General features: G+C 54.3%; 1 protein-coding gene across 3 annotated transcripts; it reads right to left on the bottom strand.

Moving 5' to 3' along the window:
- Positions 1–4,090: 4,090 nt before the first annotated feature.
- Positions 4,091–15,648, bottom strand: KLHL36 (kelch like family member 36). 3 transcript variants are annotated; one of them, XM_061138309.1, is made up of 5 exons: positions 15,540–15,648; positions 13,057–13,135; positions 7,327–8,400; positions 5,650–5,807; positions 4,091–4,792 (listed from the first exon to the last, which is right to left on the bottom strand). In XM_061138309.1, the coding sequence occupies exons 2-5, from the start codon at positions 13,114–13,116 to the stop codon at positions 4,237–4,239; spliced, it is 1,848 nt and encodes a 615-aa protein (XP_060994292.1). In that variant the 5' UTR covers positions 13,117–13,135; positions 15,540–15,648; the 3' UTR covers positions 4,091–4,236. The 3 variants fall into 3 exon arrangements, with proteins under 3 accessions (XP_060994292.1, XP_060994293.1, XP_060994294.1); XM_061138310.1 differs by lacking the exon at positions 15,540–15,648 and adding an exon at positions 15,139–15,256; XM_061138311.1 differs by lacking the exon at positions 15,540–15,648 and adding an exon at positions 14,134–14,154.
- Positions 15,649–15,890: the final 242 nt, after the last annotated feature.

The raw sequence follows: 15,890 nt of genomic DNA, 5'->3' as shown, positions 1-15,890 counted from the left end.
TGGAAAGAAAAAAAAAGAGCGATCTCCAAAACTCTGTAAAGTGCAGGATGGTTTAGGTTACAGCTTTTGTTGGATTTCAAGTTAATGTGTCTTTATAAAAGAAAGGGTGGACGGACAAGAGTGACTCAAGACCCAGCCAGGCCCTGGGTTGAAAAATGACCCATATTGGAAAGGTGACAGATGGATCGGCCCTCAGGGATCTTTTCAACTCTGCACACTCTGCTGAGGTAGGAGCTTTGGAAGAAATGTTCAACGTCTCAGGGTGTTAGCGCATCCTCATCACACACACTGCCCTTTTGCTCAGCTGGGGCCCAAGACAGTCACATTCCTGGGCCATGTGTGACCTCATACAACTCAAAAGCATGGATCAGATCGTAGCCATGGCAGAGAGTCATGTCCATGGGAGGCGGCTATGACAAGACCCTGGCGCTGACCTCGGAAGGGGTGGTGGTGAGGAGATGGAAAATGAAAACCCCGGCAGGCAACTACAAAATGGTTATCAGCAAATGGTATAAAAAAGTATCAAAACATTTCAAAAACTTTAAAAACTGCCAGGCTTGGCGGACACAGAGGGCGGGCTCTCCAAGCCCCTGGAGAGTGGCCCTACATTTCAGAGGTTTATCCTGGAGGTCAGGGACATGGCCTCTTCCCCTCTGAAGGTGCTCAGAATCCATGGAGACAGCAAGGATGTCCACGCCACATGGCTGGAACTGCCCCTCCAGGTTTAGGAACAGGGGTCTCAGATTCTAACCAGAAGACCTGAGAGCCACAAGCTCAGTGAGATGCTGGCCAAGGCGCATGCTATGGAGGAAAGGGTAAGAGGAGGAGGAGGCTACTAGGTCTACAAGGGGTGGGAGTGGAGTCCTTTCACTTCCTACATGGCTGCCTGTGGCCCAGAGGTCCCTACTGGCTTAGGGGTCAGGCCCTTAACTCACCTGAACTCAAGAGTGGGACCAAGGCCTGCAAGGGACGCCACTTCCCTTGGGCATCTGGGCTGCCATCCAGCACTGAACACCCTTTAGGGCTGATTTCTGCTGTTCCCATTAAGTCACCATGTGGCCAACTTATGATTAAGGGGCAAAGGGAAGGGCATTCAGAATAAAAATACACACATGAGGTTTTCTGCTCAGATTAAGACCTAGAAGGACCTAGACCTACCACCTGACAGTCTAGATTTCTAAAAGCAGCAGGATGTTAGAAATACAGATTGAGCCATACACACAAGCAAGGTGTTAAGATAACCTCTGTATACTTTAAACAGCAGACAGACCACTGTAAGTAACAAGGATTCTTCAGCTTTCTTTCTGTCATTACATTAACATCTTAAGCAAACAGGGTTCCAACTCAGGTGAGGATCAAACTCAAAATGTACCACTCCTTCCAACTAATAAAACAAACAAACAAACAAACAAAACAAAACAAAACAAAAAAATGTACCACTCATATGAAGTTAAAACTCTAGTTCTTTAAAAGAAAAAAAAACAGAACTTGAATAAACCCCATCATTCTGAAAGATCAAAATAAGACAATCAAGGTGTTGTCAAAGTTCAAGGCAAATAGCTGGGAGCGCTGAGCTTGACAACACGATGGGGAAAGTTACCATTTCTGTCTCAGTGTGGCGGCCAGGAGACCCCAAGCCTTTGTCACTGTGGCTGGAAATCATATTATTGTGGTTCTGCAGTTTGAAGGGCCGCCTGCTAACTGTGCCCCAAAGCTCTGCCCACCTGGGTTACAGACTTTTCCTCCAGTCTTAGTTGGATTGCACAGCACACTGATTTCCACCTTAAAAGTGCAGACAGCAGAAATCTGCCACAGTCCCACGCTGCGCTCTCCCACCACTGCCCCACCCAGGCAGGCACTGCCCCCGGGTCACAAAGCTCCTGTCCATGGACCCCAAAGAGCTTGGAAAAACCTTTCTTGGCACAGGGAAGCCACTGCCAACTATTTGAAGAGGGTCTACAAGAAGAAATTTTTCTCATCGACCCTACCTTTAAAAGCCCACTCACGCCTCAATCATACCAGATTCTAAGGTGCGTAGATCACAAACATCCTTCACAGTGGCAAGAAAGACATCAAGGCACGAGAAAATCGGAATAGAGGTCAGCAGCACACCCTTACTGTCAAAAGCACAACAGCTAGCTTGGGCTAGAAATCCACAGCTGTCCTCCTCCCGAGGTCAAAGCCTGCCTGCTCCTCAAAGCAAGCACGGTCTTAACATGTGCTCAGCCCAGTCTGCCCCTGGATTCTGGTTGAATGAACACCTCTTTGCTCATGACCTGGGCTGAGCTGGGAACAGACCACAGGTTCTGTGCCTTTCAGGGAATAACGACACCTGCCTTGGAACAGGAGGAGGGTAAGCTCTCCCAAGGTTGGCAGTAGTGCTATAACGCGGATTCTGTGGACGGCTGGATTAAGTTTGAGATGAAAGAATTTCCGCTTCAATGCAGTTTGGAGGTGCAGGGTTGATGGAGGGTTAACAGGTGACACAGGACTTCTCAGAGCCTTCAATACACCGAAATGTTGTATCAAGGAACTCCAAGAAGGTGGACAGTTTTTTGGTTTATTTGTATGCCTTGCAGAACCTCTCAAGGGTTTGTAAGCCTTTAGCGACTTCCACAGATTAAACATGCAGACAGGTCACCCATCTCATGAGAGGCGGCGGTCATTTGGCTACCAAGTTTTCAACTCTCAGCTGGCTCTCAGCTCTCCTGGTCACTATGGAAACAGGCCAACCAAAACCACAGTGAACCTTCAAGAGAAGGGGAAGGAAGTGCCATAAAGAGACAGAAAAAAAGGAAAAGAAGAAAGAAGTTCACTGAGCTTATTCTAATGCCAACGTTAACGATAAATCAAGAGGCGTTCTCGTCTCTGCAGTAAGATCTCTGCCACAGCACGGATCACTAATGCCTCCCTTGGCTGCTGATTAAAACCTGCTCCACACCCATTGTCCTGGTGTGACAGGTGGCTTGGGCAGGAGTCTCAATCGCTCCTTAAAGGGCACACACTACTGCTGTCAGTTCTGGTAACTGCGGGACCAGCAGGGGTGGTCGCACATCTCAGGAGGAGGTGCGGAATCCACCATCACAGCTCACACAGACTGGGAGACCTCGACCCCTGGGAGGAGGCCTGGCCAGGATCTCACCCGTCCTTAATGGTGGGAAGCAGCTCGAGACTTGTTGAAGAGTGTGCCCCCAGCACAGGACTACCTGGCGACAGCCGGGAGGGATAGGATCTGGCACTGGAGTTGCGGAGAAGCTCCGACAGCCTCCTCTGGTCAGGGGTCCCCGGGCCCTCCTTCATGTGGGAGCCTCCTGGGGCGTCTCAGAGCGGGCGTCATAGAACACAATGGCACGTTCCACCTGCCCCCTTCTTTCCTGAGTGATAAATGGAGATTCGTGAGGCTCAGTACATCAGTAATCTAAGAAACAGTGGGTTCCAGAAGAGACAATAAAAAGACCAAAGCACAAATTACAGAATAACGCTTATCAAGAGCCTTGTGCCTGCTTTCCTTTCTCCCTTGATTACCTGTTCCCTTCTAGAATTCGGGAAGATGACCAACCGGGAGAAACGGTTACCTGAGGAAGAAAGGCCAGTGGGGAGACATCCCTGGTGAGAAGTCCGACACCTTACCTGACTGCCTGGGTTGCTGGTGACCCTCGGTCACTCTCCAGGAGTCTCTCTGTCCTGCTTGTAAAAAACCACCTGGCCAGTGATTCCCAAGCATGGCTGACGCTCAGGCATTCCAGGGGCAGTAGTTTTCAGCCCCCCTCTCGGCCCCCCACCCCTACCATCACTCCTGGTGGTCTCAGAATCGATAATTCTGAGGTGGGGCCCAGGAACCTGGGTCTTGAACAGCTCAGACAGGTTTGGGGAGGCGTGGACTCCAGGGCCTGCACTGTCACACTGGAGCCCTTCATTCCACTACAGAAACTTCTGGGTCACTCTTGCCCTGGCTGCTCTCAGCGGGATGGTCGGGGAGTGGGGCTGGGGGGGCACCCACAGGGGTTGGTGACTTGGGAAGCAGCCCCGCGCAGATGCAGGGACCACTCCTGCCTGGGCCCCAGGTTAATTACTCAAGCAAGATGATATGTCAAGTCATATAGAATATTTAATTGGTTACTGTGATACCATAGAAATACCAAGAATCATAAAAGTAAAAAAAAAAAAAGCTGCTAAGTCGTACATAATGGTGCCGGGTTCTCCCGGGTGGCTGCGGGTCTGCCGGCAGGCCGGGGGTCACTGGCCGCGGTCCTGGGGCCTCTTGCCCTTGCCCTTCCTCTTCTTGTCCTCCAGCCGCGGCTTCAGGGCACACACGCAGGCCGACACGCCGGCGATGGCCTTGGGCAGCTCAGTGCCCTCGCTCCACTTGTCCTTGTCGCGGTCGTAGACCTGCACAGTCTTGGAGAAGGCCGTGTTCTCCCAGCTGTAGCCCCCCAGGATGTAGATGCGGCCCTCCCACACGGCCACGCCCGACTCGCTGTTGGCGTGCAGCAGGGGCGCCACGCGCGTCCACTGGTTGCACTGCGGGCTGTAGGCCTCCACGCCCAGCACGTCGAAGCGCTCCATGGACTCCAGGCTGTCGTCGCTGCCGCCGATGGAGTAGATGCTGTCCCCCAGGCTGCACATGCTGTGCCAGCCGCGCGCCGTGCTCATGGGCCGCCGCTCCTCCCACACATCCGTCCGGTGGTCGTAGCACAGCAGGTTCTTGCGGTAGGGGCCGATCTGGTAGTCGTGGCCCCCCGAGATGTACACAAAGTCCTTGTAGATAGTGCCTGCATGGCCGTAGGTGAACCTGCGGATGGGTGAATGGACAGAGGGAGAGAGGAAGCTAAGGGCTTGCCTAGGACAAGGTCAAGATTTCCACGGTCAGCTTCCCCATCCACGGTCGTCTGGGTTTGAGTGATAAACTAGGTGTGTTACAATCCACCCTGCTAGTTATTCTGGGGATCGAGGGACTCAACTCATCACGTGAAGCACGAGGCCCACGCTGGCACACGGTCATCATTCTATTCACAGGTGCCCGGGTAGGGCTTCCCTGGTGGCTCAGTGGAGGAGCTGGGAGCCACACCCAGACGCTTACCCCATACCCTCTTCTAAGTCCCAGGGACAAAGACCCCTAGACACTCAGACGTGTTCCACAGCAAGCCTGCTTCAGAGGCTGCACTTGCAGGTTTGATTGCAAAGAGCTGGTCAGATAAATGACAGGCCCTTCTGCTAAACTCGTGATGATAACAAACGCAGTGAACGGACAGCTGGGCAGGGTGGGACAGTCATCAACGTCCCCTTCACGGATGAAGAAGCAGAGACAGCACGGGATGGGGACACCTGCTCGAGTCAGATGGAGCACAGACAACCCTCTGAACGCCTCCTGCCCAAAGTTGAGAGGTTTTCAGTAAATCTCTCACTCCCTGAACCCAGAACCCACTCCCTGAAACTCAGGCAGTGAAGAGACTTAGTAATGGAGCACTCCGGAGGCTTAGAACAGGCGCCCTGACACGTCACCACTACACCCTCTGCTCCTCACGCTGGTATTTACAAGCCAGGAGACTCCACCTGGAATTGGAGGCCAAGATACCCAGAGAGGCAGGTGGGCTCAACTGCCATCCCAGAGCCTCAGCATCTGTAGGTCTGCTCCCAAGCCCCAATCACCTTGGCAGGCCGGCCACGTAAGACCAGGAGTCGGTCTTGGGGCTGTAGGTCTCCACCGAGGAGAGTGCGCCGTTCTCATTTCGACCGCCGACGGCCACCAGCATGTCCTCGATGGAGGCCAGGTAGAAATCCACGCGGCGCTGGTTCATGGAGGCCACCTGCGGAGGCGACACACCTGTACTTCCCCATTCCCAAACTCGGGTCAGCATCAACATCCAGCACTGTGTCCCCAACCTGCTCCACGGAAGACACAGCCCAGGTGAGGCAGCAGCCACGTGAGTCTGGGGAAGGGAGCCAAACTGGAAGAAGAAGGTGGGACCCTCAAGACCTCATGAATCCCCATGAGGGGCATGGAGAATTCACTTCCCCAAACCTGTCTGGCACACGTGGACTAGAATTCTGCAGGACACACGGGTCCCAGCGGCTGGACTGGTTTCCTGAAATGTAAGTTCACCTCTCCCCTCGCCCCCCACGATCAGATATTTTAAAAACTAGTACTGATTGCCATCCGTGTTGACGGGCAGAAAGTGGCACTCAGCAGGAGATTACCAACAGGAGACCCAAGCTTCTGTTTTCTTTTTTAAAGACATTCAGGACATTCGAATTAAAGATATTAACGACAAGCAAGACACTCGAATGAAGACAGTCCCACAGGCGACTGCACGGTTAGGCTGCCACTGCTATGATGGTCTGGAGGCCAGCCTTCAAGGCTGGGAGCTTCCTTCTTGTGGCAAGACTTACAAAGCGGTTGTTTTTATATTTTTGAGAATAAAATCAAAAAGTCATCTGAGTCCCTTCTGAGCTTTGAGCTCAGGAAAGCTCCGAATTAGGTCAGCAGACTGAGATGTGAGTATAAAGACTGGGACAGACTCGTGTGGGTGGAGCTGTGGTTCTGGAGAGCAAAGGAGCACAACCCCAACCCCCCAAAATGTGAGCTACAACCGTGACCCTGGAAGGTCAATGTCCCCTCACCTGTTTCCAGAGGGAGAAGCTGAGATTTGGAGTGGGCATGGAACCGGCCTGAAACTCTCAGCTACAATTTAGCCAAGCTGGGCCGTGAACCTGGGTCTGATACCAAGACCCAGGCCCTTCCCAGAATTAGCCACCACGCCTGCCAAGGGGCCATGGCTCCTACGAGGCATAAGCCTTTGCAGCCTCCCTGAAGCACCTCCAAACCCGTCCCAGAGAGGAGCTTGGCGGAGACTCCGAGACCTGGGGAGGCTGTCAGAACTATGGGTCAAGTCCCCAGACCAGTGCCATCCAGGGTGGTAGCCACTAGTCTCACGTGGCCATTCACACTCAAGTTTAAATGAATGAAAATGAAATAAAACTGAAAACTCAGTTCTTTAGTCCCGTGGGCCACACTTCAAGCCCTCAATTGCCACAGGTGGCTGGTGGCTACTGTTGGATGGCACAGACATAGAACGGTTCTGCCGGTACAGAGAGTTCTACGGGGCAGCGGTGCTCTGGACGTGGCCCATCCCTGCAGAAGGTGGCCAGTCACCCCTCACCGCCCCCATTAGGGGGCCGTGATGGGGCTCATCACTTTATCACACCTAGTTCAGAAGCAGGATGGCCATCCAGGCCCAAGAGAAGGGGGTGGGGGGGCAGTCAAGACTAAGGTTAAGGAGATGGAAAGTCCTCAAGAGTAAAGAAATAATCTGGCTTTAATCTCACCTTGATCCACTGTTTACAGCGGGGGTCATACCTATAAAGGAGATTGGAGGCTGCATCCCCTCCGTTGTCCCGTGAGAAGCTGCCGCCGGCGATGAAGATGAACCCCCCCAGCACGGCAACGCAGTGGTGGCTCCGCCGGGCCGGCAGGGGCGTCTCCTTGACCCACTGCTCGCTCTGGGCATCCAGGTAGCAGGTGTCGTCGCTGAGCTCCAGACACCGCTCGGAGACCTCGCCGCCCACGAAGAGCAGGCACTCCTGGGTGGTGCGGAGGGCCGTGCGCTTGGTCTGCATGACGGGCTGGGCCGCCAGGTTGTTGTGGTAGCGCACGGCCTCCTCGATGAAGCCCTCGCAGTTGGCCTCGCGCGGCAGCAGTGAGCACACGGCGGGCTTGACGCGGTGCAGCAGGTCGTTCTTGGGGATGAGTGGGAAGTGGATGTTCTCCAGCACCTGGTAGGCGTGGGCCTCGCGCTCAGGCTGCTGAGTCAGCCACTGCAGGGCGGCCTGCAGCAGGTCGTGCTCACACTCCCGCTGCACCTCACTGCTGCCCAGGTAGGCGCACAGCTTCTGCATGGAGATGTTCTGCAGGAAGTCGGGCGTGAAGGACAGCGTGCCGAAGCGGCTGAGGATGAAGCCGTCGATGAAGGCGTCCAGCCGCTTGAGGCTGTAGATGGAGGCCAGCTCCTGCAGGTACAGGTAGTTGTCCTCGCTCACCTCCTGCTCCAGGTACTCGCAGCAGAAGTCCACTGCAGTCCAGATCTGCAGCAGGTGGGCCGTCTCCAGCACGTAGTCGATGTTGCCGCCGTCCAGCACCAGCTCCCCGCCGTACAGGAAGTCCACCACGGCCTTGAGCCCGATGTAAGAGGCGCCGATCAGCTCCACCTCCTTCTGGAAGGCCTCGCGCATGCCCAGGGTGAACATGGAGTTGAAGTAGTCGCTGCACACGGCCAGCAGGTTGCGGTGGGCCGGCAGGCGCTGCTCGTCGGCCACCAGGACCACGTCGCAGAAGAGGCCGCGCAGGCGCTGCTCGTTCAGCCGCTGCAGCACCGTGCCGGCGTGCTCGGCCCAGCGGTACACCTGCAGCGGTGAGAGCGCCCGTCAGGAGGGGAGCCCGATCAGCACTCAACACACGGCAGAAGGAGAGAGAACGGGAGACACAGTGCCAGAGTGCCTCGCAGAAAATAAGGGTGTTTCACTGTGCGTGTGTCTATATTTGTATTGGGCTTCCCTGGTGGCTGAGATGGTAATGAATCTGCCTGCAATGCGGGAGACCCGGATTTGATCCCTGGGTTAGGAGGATCCCTGGAGGAGGGCATGGCAACCCACTCCAGTACTCTTGCCTGGAGAATCCCATGGGCAGAGGAGCCTGGTGGGCTACAGTCCATGGGGTCAGCAAAGAGTCAGACATGACTGAGCAACTTTCAGTTCCGTTTCTTTACAAATTAAATTTACTCAATCTTTCTTTTTTCCTTTCATTTTCCCCCATCCTCCTCCTTTATAAACAGAATTCCCCAAAGTGTTCCTCATTCCCTCCTTTCCCATCTCTCTTTCCTTCTCAGCAAGTGCGTGTCATGGCAGAGGTTTGCAAATGCTGTCCCATGGGGAGGGTGAAGTTATGTGGGGCGGAGCCTCTCTGGTGGGATGGGAGTTGGTGGAGCCCCAGCTCTGCAGCCTCTGAGTCTCAAGCAGGCTCTGAGCCTCCGTTCCTGGTCTCACAAGTGAGGCTGAGGGTGTTCATCACCCAGGTTTGCGGGGGTCCTGAGACAGAACCTGGCACAGAGCTGGCCCCAGGGGAGCGGCAGCAGAAATCACCTGCTGGGCCCTTCAGTCCCCACGGAGGCACAGTGCCAACACTTAGGCTACAGAGACCATCCAGCAAGATTGTGGGGCCCAGAGACTAACGTGCCTGGGGAATCTTACTTTCAGAAACACGGCTTTAGCAGTCATGGCCCGGGTTAAAAGAAACGTATGTAAATTGCAGGAACACTGCTACACACCCCCCTGTGCACGTGACTGCATGCTCTTGTCTGAGCATCACGGGAACCCTCCAAGGGAGCGTCAATTGTATTTCCAGATGAGGAAAAGTCAGGCTCAGAGAGACCACGAAATCTGTCCAAAATCCCACAGTGACTGACAGGCAGCGCTGGGATTTCAACCTGGATCTGATTCCAGAGCCCAAACCTTTCATCACCACACTACACAGGAAGTAACAAATCAACTGACACGAATAATTAATAGGAGTTAATTCAATACATTCAGGTTGGTGGACATTGACTGACTGTTGTCTGTCTGCCCTGGGCTTTTAAAGATACAAAGAAAACTCAGACTTTAGACAACAGTTTCTAAATCCTGGATGGAATAATCAGGATATTTCACACTGCTCTATTTACTCCCTATAAAAACAAGATGGTTCAACATGTGGTAAAACAGACCATTCAGAAACATCAGCAGGGCGATTCAAGGGTGATTGGGAAAAAGGGCTGGGAGGGCTGGGCATTAAGTCTGGTGAGGGTGGAGGTGGGGGATGACAGAAAGGAAGACGGGGGGTGAGGCTGTGCAGGTGCAAGCAGCTGGCTGACTTGCACACAGGTCCCTAGAGATTACTTCTCAACATGTGTTCTATGGGAGGGACTTGGTTTTTCCTTCCCTTCCAAATCTGCTCTCTACCACCTCTGATGCACTAGTAACGGGCCACTTTATCTCCCTGTGGTCCTTCCCGTCCAGCCAGTTCCAACACCCATGGCTCCATCCATACGAGTCTCAGGCAACATCCTCACAATCTGAGGACACCATGCAGCCGATCCTTAGAGCTCCCTTCTCTTCCAAGTCTACAGAGCCAGGCTCTCCGGCCTGACATTACAGGGTGGCTTCTTGGAGGTCCACACATGGATATTTCTGCCTATTCTGGTTATCCACAGAGAGCTGGGCTGGCCTGGTTTTGGCTTACAATTGAGCAGGAAAGGTCTGGGCTCCAGCACAAGCTGGCTTGGGGCCCCTCTTGGGTGCAGACTGAAGTAAGGAAATAAAAAGGCACCACAGGAGTGGGCTATCAAGTGACAGTGAAGGCTAGTGTCCTTGAGAAGCAAGTGAGGGGCCTCAGGTGAGCTCTGAGCCCACCCTGGTCTCCTGGTTGCTTCCAAGCTGGTGGGGGCACCGGCACTATCACAGTTAAATAGGGGTACACACGCCCCTAGCTGCGGAGTGAAAAGGAAACAGCCCTGGGGAGGGGCAAGGATAGGGAGAGCCCCGGAGGACAGCTGCCACGGGGCTATCTGCTGCAGACAGCCAAGGCAGGGACGCCTTCACTGCTTCTACAGCTGGGCCTCCAGGCTAAGTGGGCTCGTCTAGTTCTTCACCTGGGTCTCCATCGCAGCCTGTTTCCAGCTGTTTGGTGCAGCAGCAGAGCCAAGAACTAAAAACAGACAAACGTAACTTCCCGACTTTAAAGGGTCATCAGTAAAAGAGTTGCAGCACTTCACGTAATTTAGAAACTCTGACCTTTGACTTTCTCCCATGACATTAACCCTGTTCATTCCTTCATTTCTTATTTTAGCACCATCCTCAAGGGCTAGGCAAGGTGAAGAAACACAGGTACTCAGGGTCTAACGCTGGACAGAAAGGAGGAGCTATGGGGTTGTCGTTGCTGTTTAGTTGTAAGGTCGTGTCCGACTCTGCAACCCCATAGACTGCAGCCCACCAGGCTCCTCTGTCCATGGGATTTTTCGAGGCAAGAATACTGGAGTGGATTGCCATTTCCTCCTCCAGGATCTTCCCAACCCAGGGATCAAACCTGTGTCTCCTGAATTGGCAGGTGGACCCTCTGCCGCTGAGCCACTAAGGAACCTGAGGACGGGGTACCTTACACTAAAAAAGAACTCAGGGACTTCCCTGGTGATCCAGCGGTTAGGACTCCTCGCTTCCACTGCATGGTGTATGGGTTCAATCTCTGGTCGGGGGACTAAAGTCCCACAAGCCACGTGGCACAACCAAAATAAACAAACAAACATTAAAAAACAAAGAATTCACCATCAAATTGGATCGACACATTTTAGAGGAGATAAATGAGCAGGGGCAGCCACAGAATGGAAGACTCCACTGATCTGAGACAGGCAAGGTGTACCACCACATGCAGTAACTGGGGTAACCCTCAGAAGCAGGGTAACGAGAGCAGGGAGCAGGCACACAGAGGATCCGCCCCTGACTCCATTCATACAAGTTCAAGGGCAGGTGAAACCGCGCAGCTGAAAGCTGGGAGAGTGGCTCTCCCAACTGCAGGGACCCGGAGGGGTCTGGTTATGTTCTTTTTAACTTATCCAGGTTCGGGCCACATGGGTGTGATGAATGTCTAGAAACTCAAGGGCACGTTATGATTTGGGCACTTGGTAAGTATAAAATGTTAGGAACATAAATACAATGAACCAAGGGATAGAGAAGCCTGTTCCTGAAAGCTTCAATTCAAAGAGAAACCGGTTCAGAATCTAGCTTGAAGGGACAAAGGTTTCTGGCGCCGTTGAACTTAGAAAGCTACGCTGTCTTGGCAGCCAAGCTCCGAAACAAAGCCCCTTTGAGGCAGCAGTGAGACCTTTCTGGGTTTTCACAGCAGATAAAGCCGGGCTTGGCAAGAGCCTTCTCAGTCCGCTCTAATGGAAACAGAGTTCTCAGGGGGACCAGCCTCCCCTGAAAATTACACCCCATTCTTCTTTTTCACACATCTGTTGTTGAACCTCACTCCCTCTTTTTCTCTTCATCTATAAGTTGCTCGCAGCTCCCTTTATCTAAAATGGTATTTATCTTTCTTCATTTGTCTCCTTTTAAGATATTTTTTTCTTAATAGCTCACTGTGTCATTTAAATACATAATATAGTCTATATATCTGGGCACGTATTATATGTACTTTGAAAGGGTAAAATTCTTTCCACACCCCCAAGAACACACTGCAGCTCCTTGTGAGCAACGTCAGCCCCATGGAGAATGCATGATCTAGTCCAACGATGACATTTAATCTTCAAAAAAGGAGACTTTTAAAGAAAAGGATGCTACTGATATTTATAAAGAAACAGGTGTAAATGGGGACTGTCCCACAAATTGGTCCCCTGAACCTTATCTACAGTGGCTGTGGGGACAAGGGCCGTTTCAAGTCACCTGAGGAGTCTGCTAAAGGTTACAGATTACCAGGTCCTGCTCCCAGATTTTAATTTAGCAGGTCTGGGGTGGGGCTGGGTATATGTACTGCCAATGAGACGCCTGCCCCCTCCCTCTTCCCAGGATGAGTTTGATGCAGTCAGTGTGACACAGGTAGGTAGCAGCGCCCTGGGGACTCACCCTCACTCACCCCTAGGGTCCCAGAAAGTCACGACCAGGAAAGGCTCTGGCCTTTCACATCAGGTATGCCAAGTGCTGCCCCACTATAAGGCTGGGGGCTGGCTTCTTGACAGACATCTTTGGAGCCTCAGGTGGAAACAGGAATCCCATGGCATCCACCCTGTCCTGTACACCTCTCATGGTCAAGGTGCAGGATAAAGGAGTCCAGTTGTGTTTCTAACATCCACCACTCCCTTCAACCCCCGCTCTGATTTTATGATTTTTCCACTTCTTGCCTGTGCCGCCTCTAGTCATCGTTAAGGAGATTAACACCAATGCCAAGAATAGAAAATCAGCCTGTACAATGAGAATGAGCTTGTTAGAAAAACCTCACACTTCTTGGGCAATCGGCACAGTGACCCGTTCACAGACCTTTGAGGACTCGCTGATCTTGTACGGCCGAGACACTCGCGTCTGCCGGCTTCCCTCCATCACAAACGAGATCGCAGCCCTACGACAAGAACGGGGTTTCTGAGCGTGTGGTAATAACTCAAGGTCATTCACAAATCGTAGGCTCTGCTGGCAGGTGTCAGTGACAGCAAGAGCGAAGGGAGGGAAGAGAGAGACAACACTGTACTTCCAAGCACTCTGTCACGCTGAGCACTGAAAACATTCGGGTGTTAAAATCAGACAACACATAGTAAGCGTTCCCTTCTCACCTAAAGTCCCACCTCGTCTTGTCTCTAAGCTCGCCTACAAACACCTACCTTTGGATATTTGATCAGAAGGACGTCTTTCCAATAGATCAAGACCACAACATCAATAGTTGTCATTTCAGAACCCAGACTATGACCCCAGGACCAAGTTAAAGGACTGACACCTGCTATCACATTAAACTTCCAAAATGGCTTGACCAAGCTGATGTCACTTAACCCATTTCACAGATGAAGATGTTGAGCTCAAGGTCACAAAGCTAGTGAACGGCTGGGAATCAAACCTCAATCTGTTCAGCTTCAAAACTGGACAGACACGGGCCCTTGAAAGGGGCCTAGGCTTTGAGAGTCTCATCCTTGTAAAATTTCATGATGTTCAGGATATGGTTCGGTGACGACTACCAAGTATAAAATATGTTCCGGACACAGGCGCTGTCTTGTTTTCTGTGTCTCACTGATTTCAGCCCCACAACATCACCAGGAGGCCAGCACCATTATTACCCTCAGTCTACAGAGGAGGAAGCTGACACAGGGAGGGGAAGGAACTTGCTCAGCTTCACACTCAGGAAGCAGCAGCAGAGTCAGGATTCCAAGGCAGGGAGGCTTGCAGGCTCTCAACCCCTAGGCTACACCACTTGGCCATTAAACAAACACCCAGAGGCAGGAAACCTCTGAGAGAGAATGGGGGAGGGGACGGGGGTATGCCCTGCCTGGAACATCCAAGATAAACTTGAACAAGCAATTTAACCTCTACACACTTCATGGTGGAGTCTATGGCAAGGGCTGGTGTACTCACCCCGTGATAGGCTTCTTCCAGTTTCGGAAATGTCAAGCAACTCACTAAGAGCACACAGCCCGGCTCTGGGGGACCTCAGAGGATGGGAGCACAGGGAGGAAGGATTAAGCCAGCAACATGGGCACAAGCCATATACTGGGACAGAGGGTTTCCATTGGGATCTATGCCTTGCTATCCAAGTTGAGAAGAGTCAATGTGTCACCTGCTGAATACACAGCTTTTGCTAACAAATAACAGTGTGACAAGGAGTCAGCGCTCTGTTAAGATAATCAGGGAAACCAAGAGGGGGCTCCAGTGATGCGGGGGAGGGGGAGGAAGCGATCCCGGCGCAGTCTACCCTGCCAGTTTCCTGCGGGGAAGGAATAAGTAGATTTCTTTTGGCAAATTAGCAGCTTTGTGACAAAGACCAGCTGTAGCCCTCCCCCCAATCCTTTCTGACTGCCCCTAGGATGCTGGGGGCTCAGAGACGGAAGGGAAGGACACCAGCATCCATCCTACTCTTCACCCCTGACTTCCTTGTTTCACCTTCACCCTCCGAGACAGGTGTCACCGCCGCTCCTGATGCCCAGGCTCAGGTGGCCGTGGGGCCCGCCCAAGGTCACCCGCAGCAGACGGTCTCCACCACCCTAGGCAGCCAGCCAGGTCTCAGGTCTGCCTTCAGTGCTAAAAGCTTTGTTTTCTAGGCCAACGTTTCTAGAGAGAGTTTTCTTCGTGCGGAGGCTCCCTTTTGTCTGAGGGCAAGCGGTTCGGGGGGCCAGCTGCTCCAGGAGTGTGGGTGTCAGCTGCCTCCTGTGCTTTCTGCAAGCAGGTGAGGGGTCCAGGCCATCCGCAGGCACGGTGGCGACACCGAGTGAGGTGTTGAGAGGTCTTTTTACTAAACACGGAACAGAGGCCACGTCCGGGCGGCCGGAAGGGTCCCAGGGAGCCCGGGTTTCAACCCTGAAACCTGCCGGACCGCGGCGCTCCGGGGATGGGGGTAACCGCGTCGTGGAGGTGGAGGTGTACCTGGACGCTTGCCCGCACTCACAGGTCCCGGCTCTCGGCGGACGCCGCCGTCGCTTCCTCGGACCCGGCACCCTAAGGCGGAACCGCCGGCACAACGGCCGCCGGGCGGGCTCGCGCGGGCCGCGAGGCGGGGGAGGGCGCGGAGCGGGGTGGCGCCCGGAGAGGGCGCCGGGGGCGGGACGCAGGGACACTCGCCTACCTGGGCCGCGCGCCGACGGGCAGGCCGCACCTGTCCCCCTCGCCCCGCGGTCCTCACCGGCGCTCCGCCGAGCACAAAGGGCTCCCACGGGCGGAACCGCGGCGCCGGCGACCCTCCCGAAGCAGGCCCGCCCCCCGCCCCGGCCCCAGGACGGCGCGCGGCTCCCGGCCCGCGCAGGAGCGGGGCGCGCGCGGAGGCCCACCTGGGAGGGCGCGCTACTGGCGCGGCGCAGGGACCCCTGGCGGCGGGGCCGAGCGGGCGGGGCGGCGGGGCCGGAGCACCGCAGCCCGCGGGCCGGCCGGGATCACGGCCATGGCTTCGCCAGGAAGTGCGAGGCCGAGGGCGGAGGCTCGCGCGGCCAATGGCGGCGGCCGGGAGCGGGTGGGCGCAGGCGGCGCGTGGGCAGGGCCTGCTAGGGGCGGGGCCTGCGCCGGGTGGGCGGGACCTGCGCTGGGGTGGGGCCTGCGCCGGGAGGGCGGGGCCTGCGCGGGGTCCGGGCCTGCGTGGGGTCCTCGTCCACCCCTCCGCCCGCACACCCTCGACCCGGGGACTA

Source organism: Dama dama, chromosome 4, assembly GCF_033118175.1.
Source record: "Dama dama isolate Ldn47 chromosome 4, ASM3311817v1, whole genome shotgun sequence".
Classification (NCBI taxonomy): domain Eukaryota; kingdom Metazoa; phylum Chordata; class Mammalia; order Artiodactyla; family Cervidae; genus Dama; species Dama dama.
Note: the sequence above shows the minus strand (reverse complement) of the source record. Positions and strands in the feature narration are given on the sequence as shown.

Bases quoted from the DNA above. Each gene is read 5' to 3' on its own strand.
- KLHL36 (XM_061138309.1), bottom strand. From the start codon at position 13,116: ATGGAGGGAAGCCGGCAGACGCGAGTGTCTCGGCCGTACAAGATCAGC. The intron at 8,401-13,056 runs GTCTGTGAACGG...TCACCGCTGCAG, and splicing joins AGATCAGCGAGTCCTCAAAG to GTGTACCGCTGGGCCGAGCA. The intron at 5,808-7,326 runs GTGAGATTAAAG...TCGCCTCCGCAG, and splicing joins GCTGTAAACAGTGGATCAAG to GTGGCCTCCATGAACCAGCG.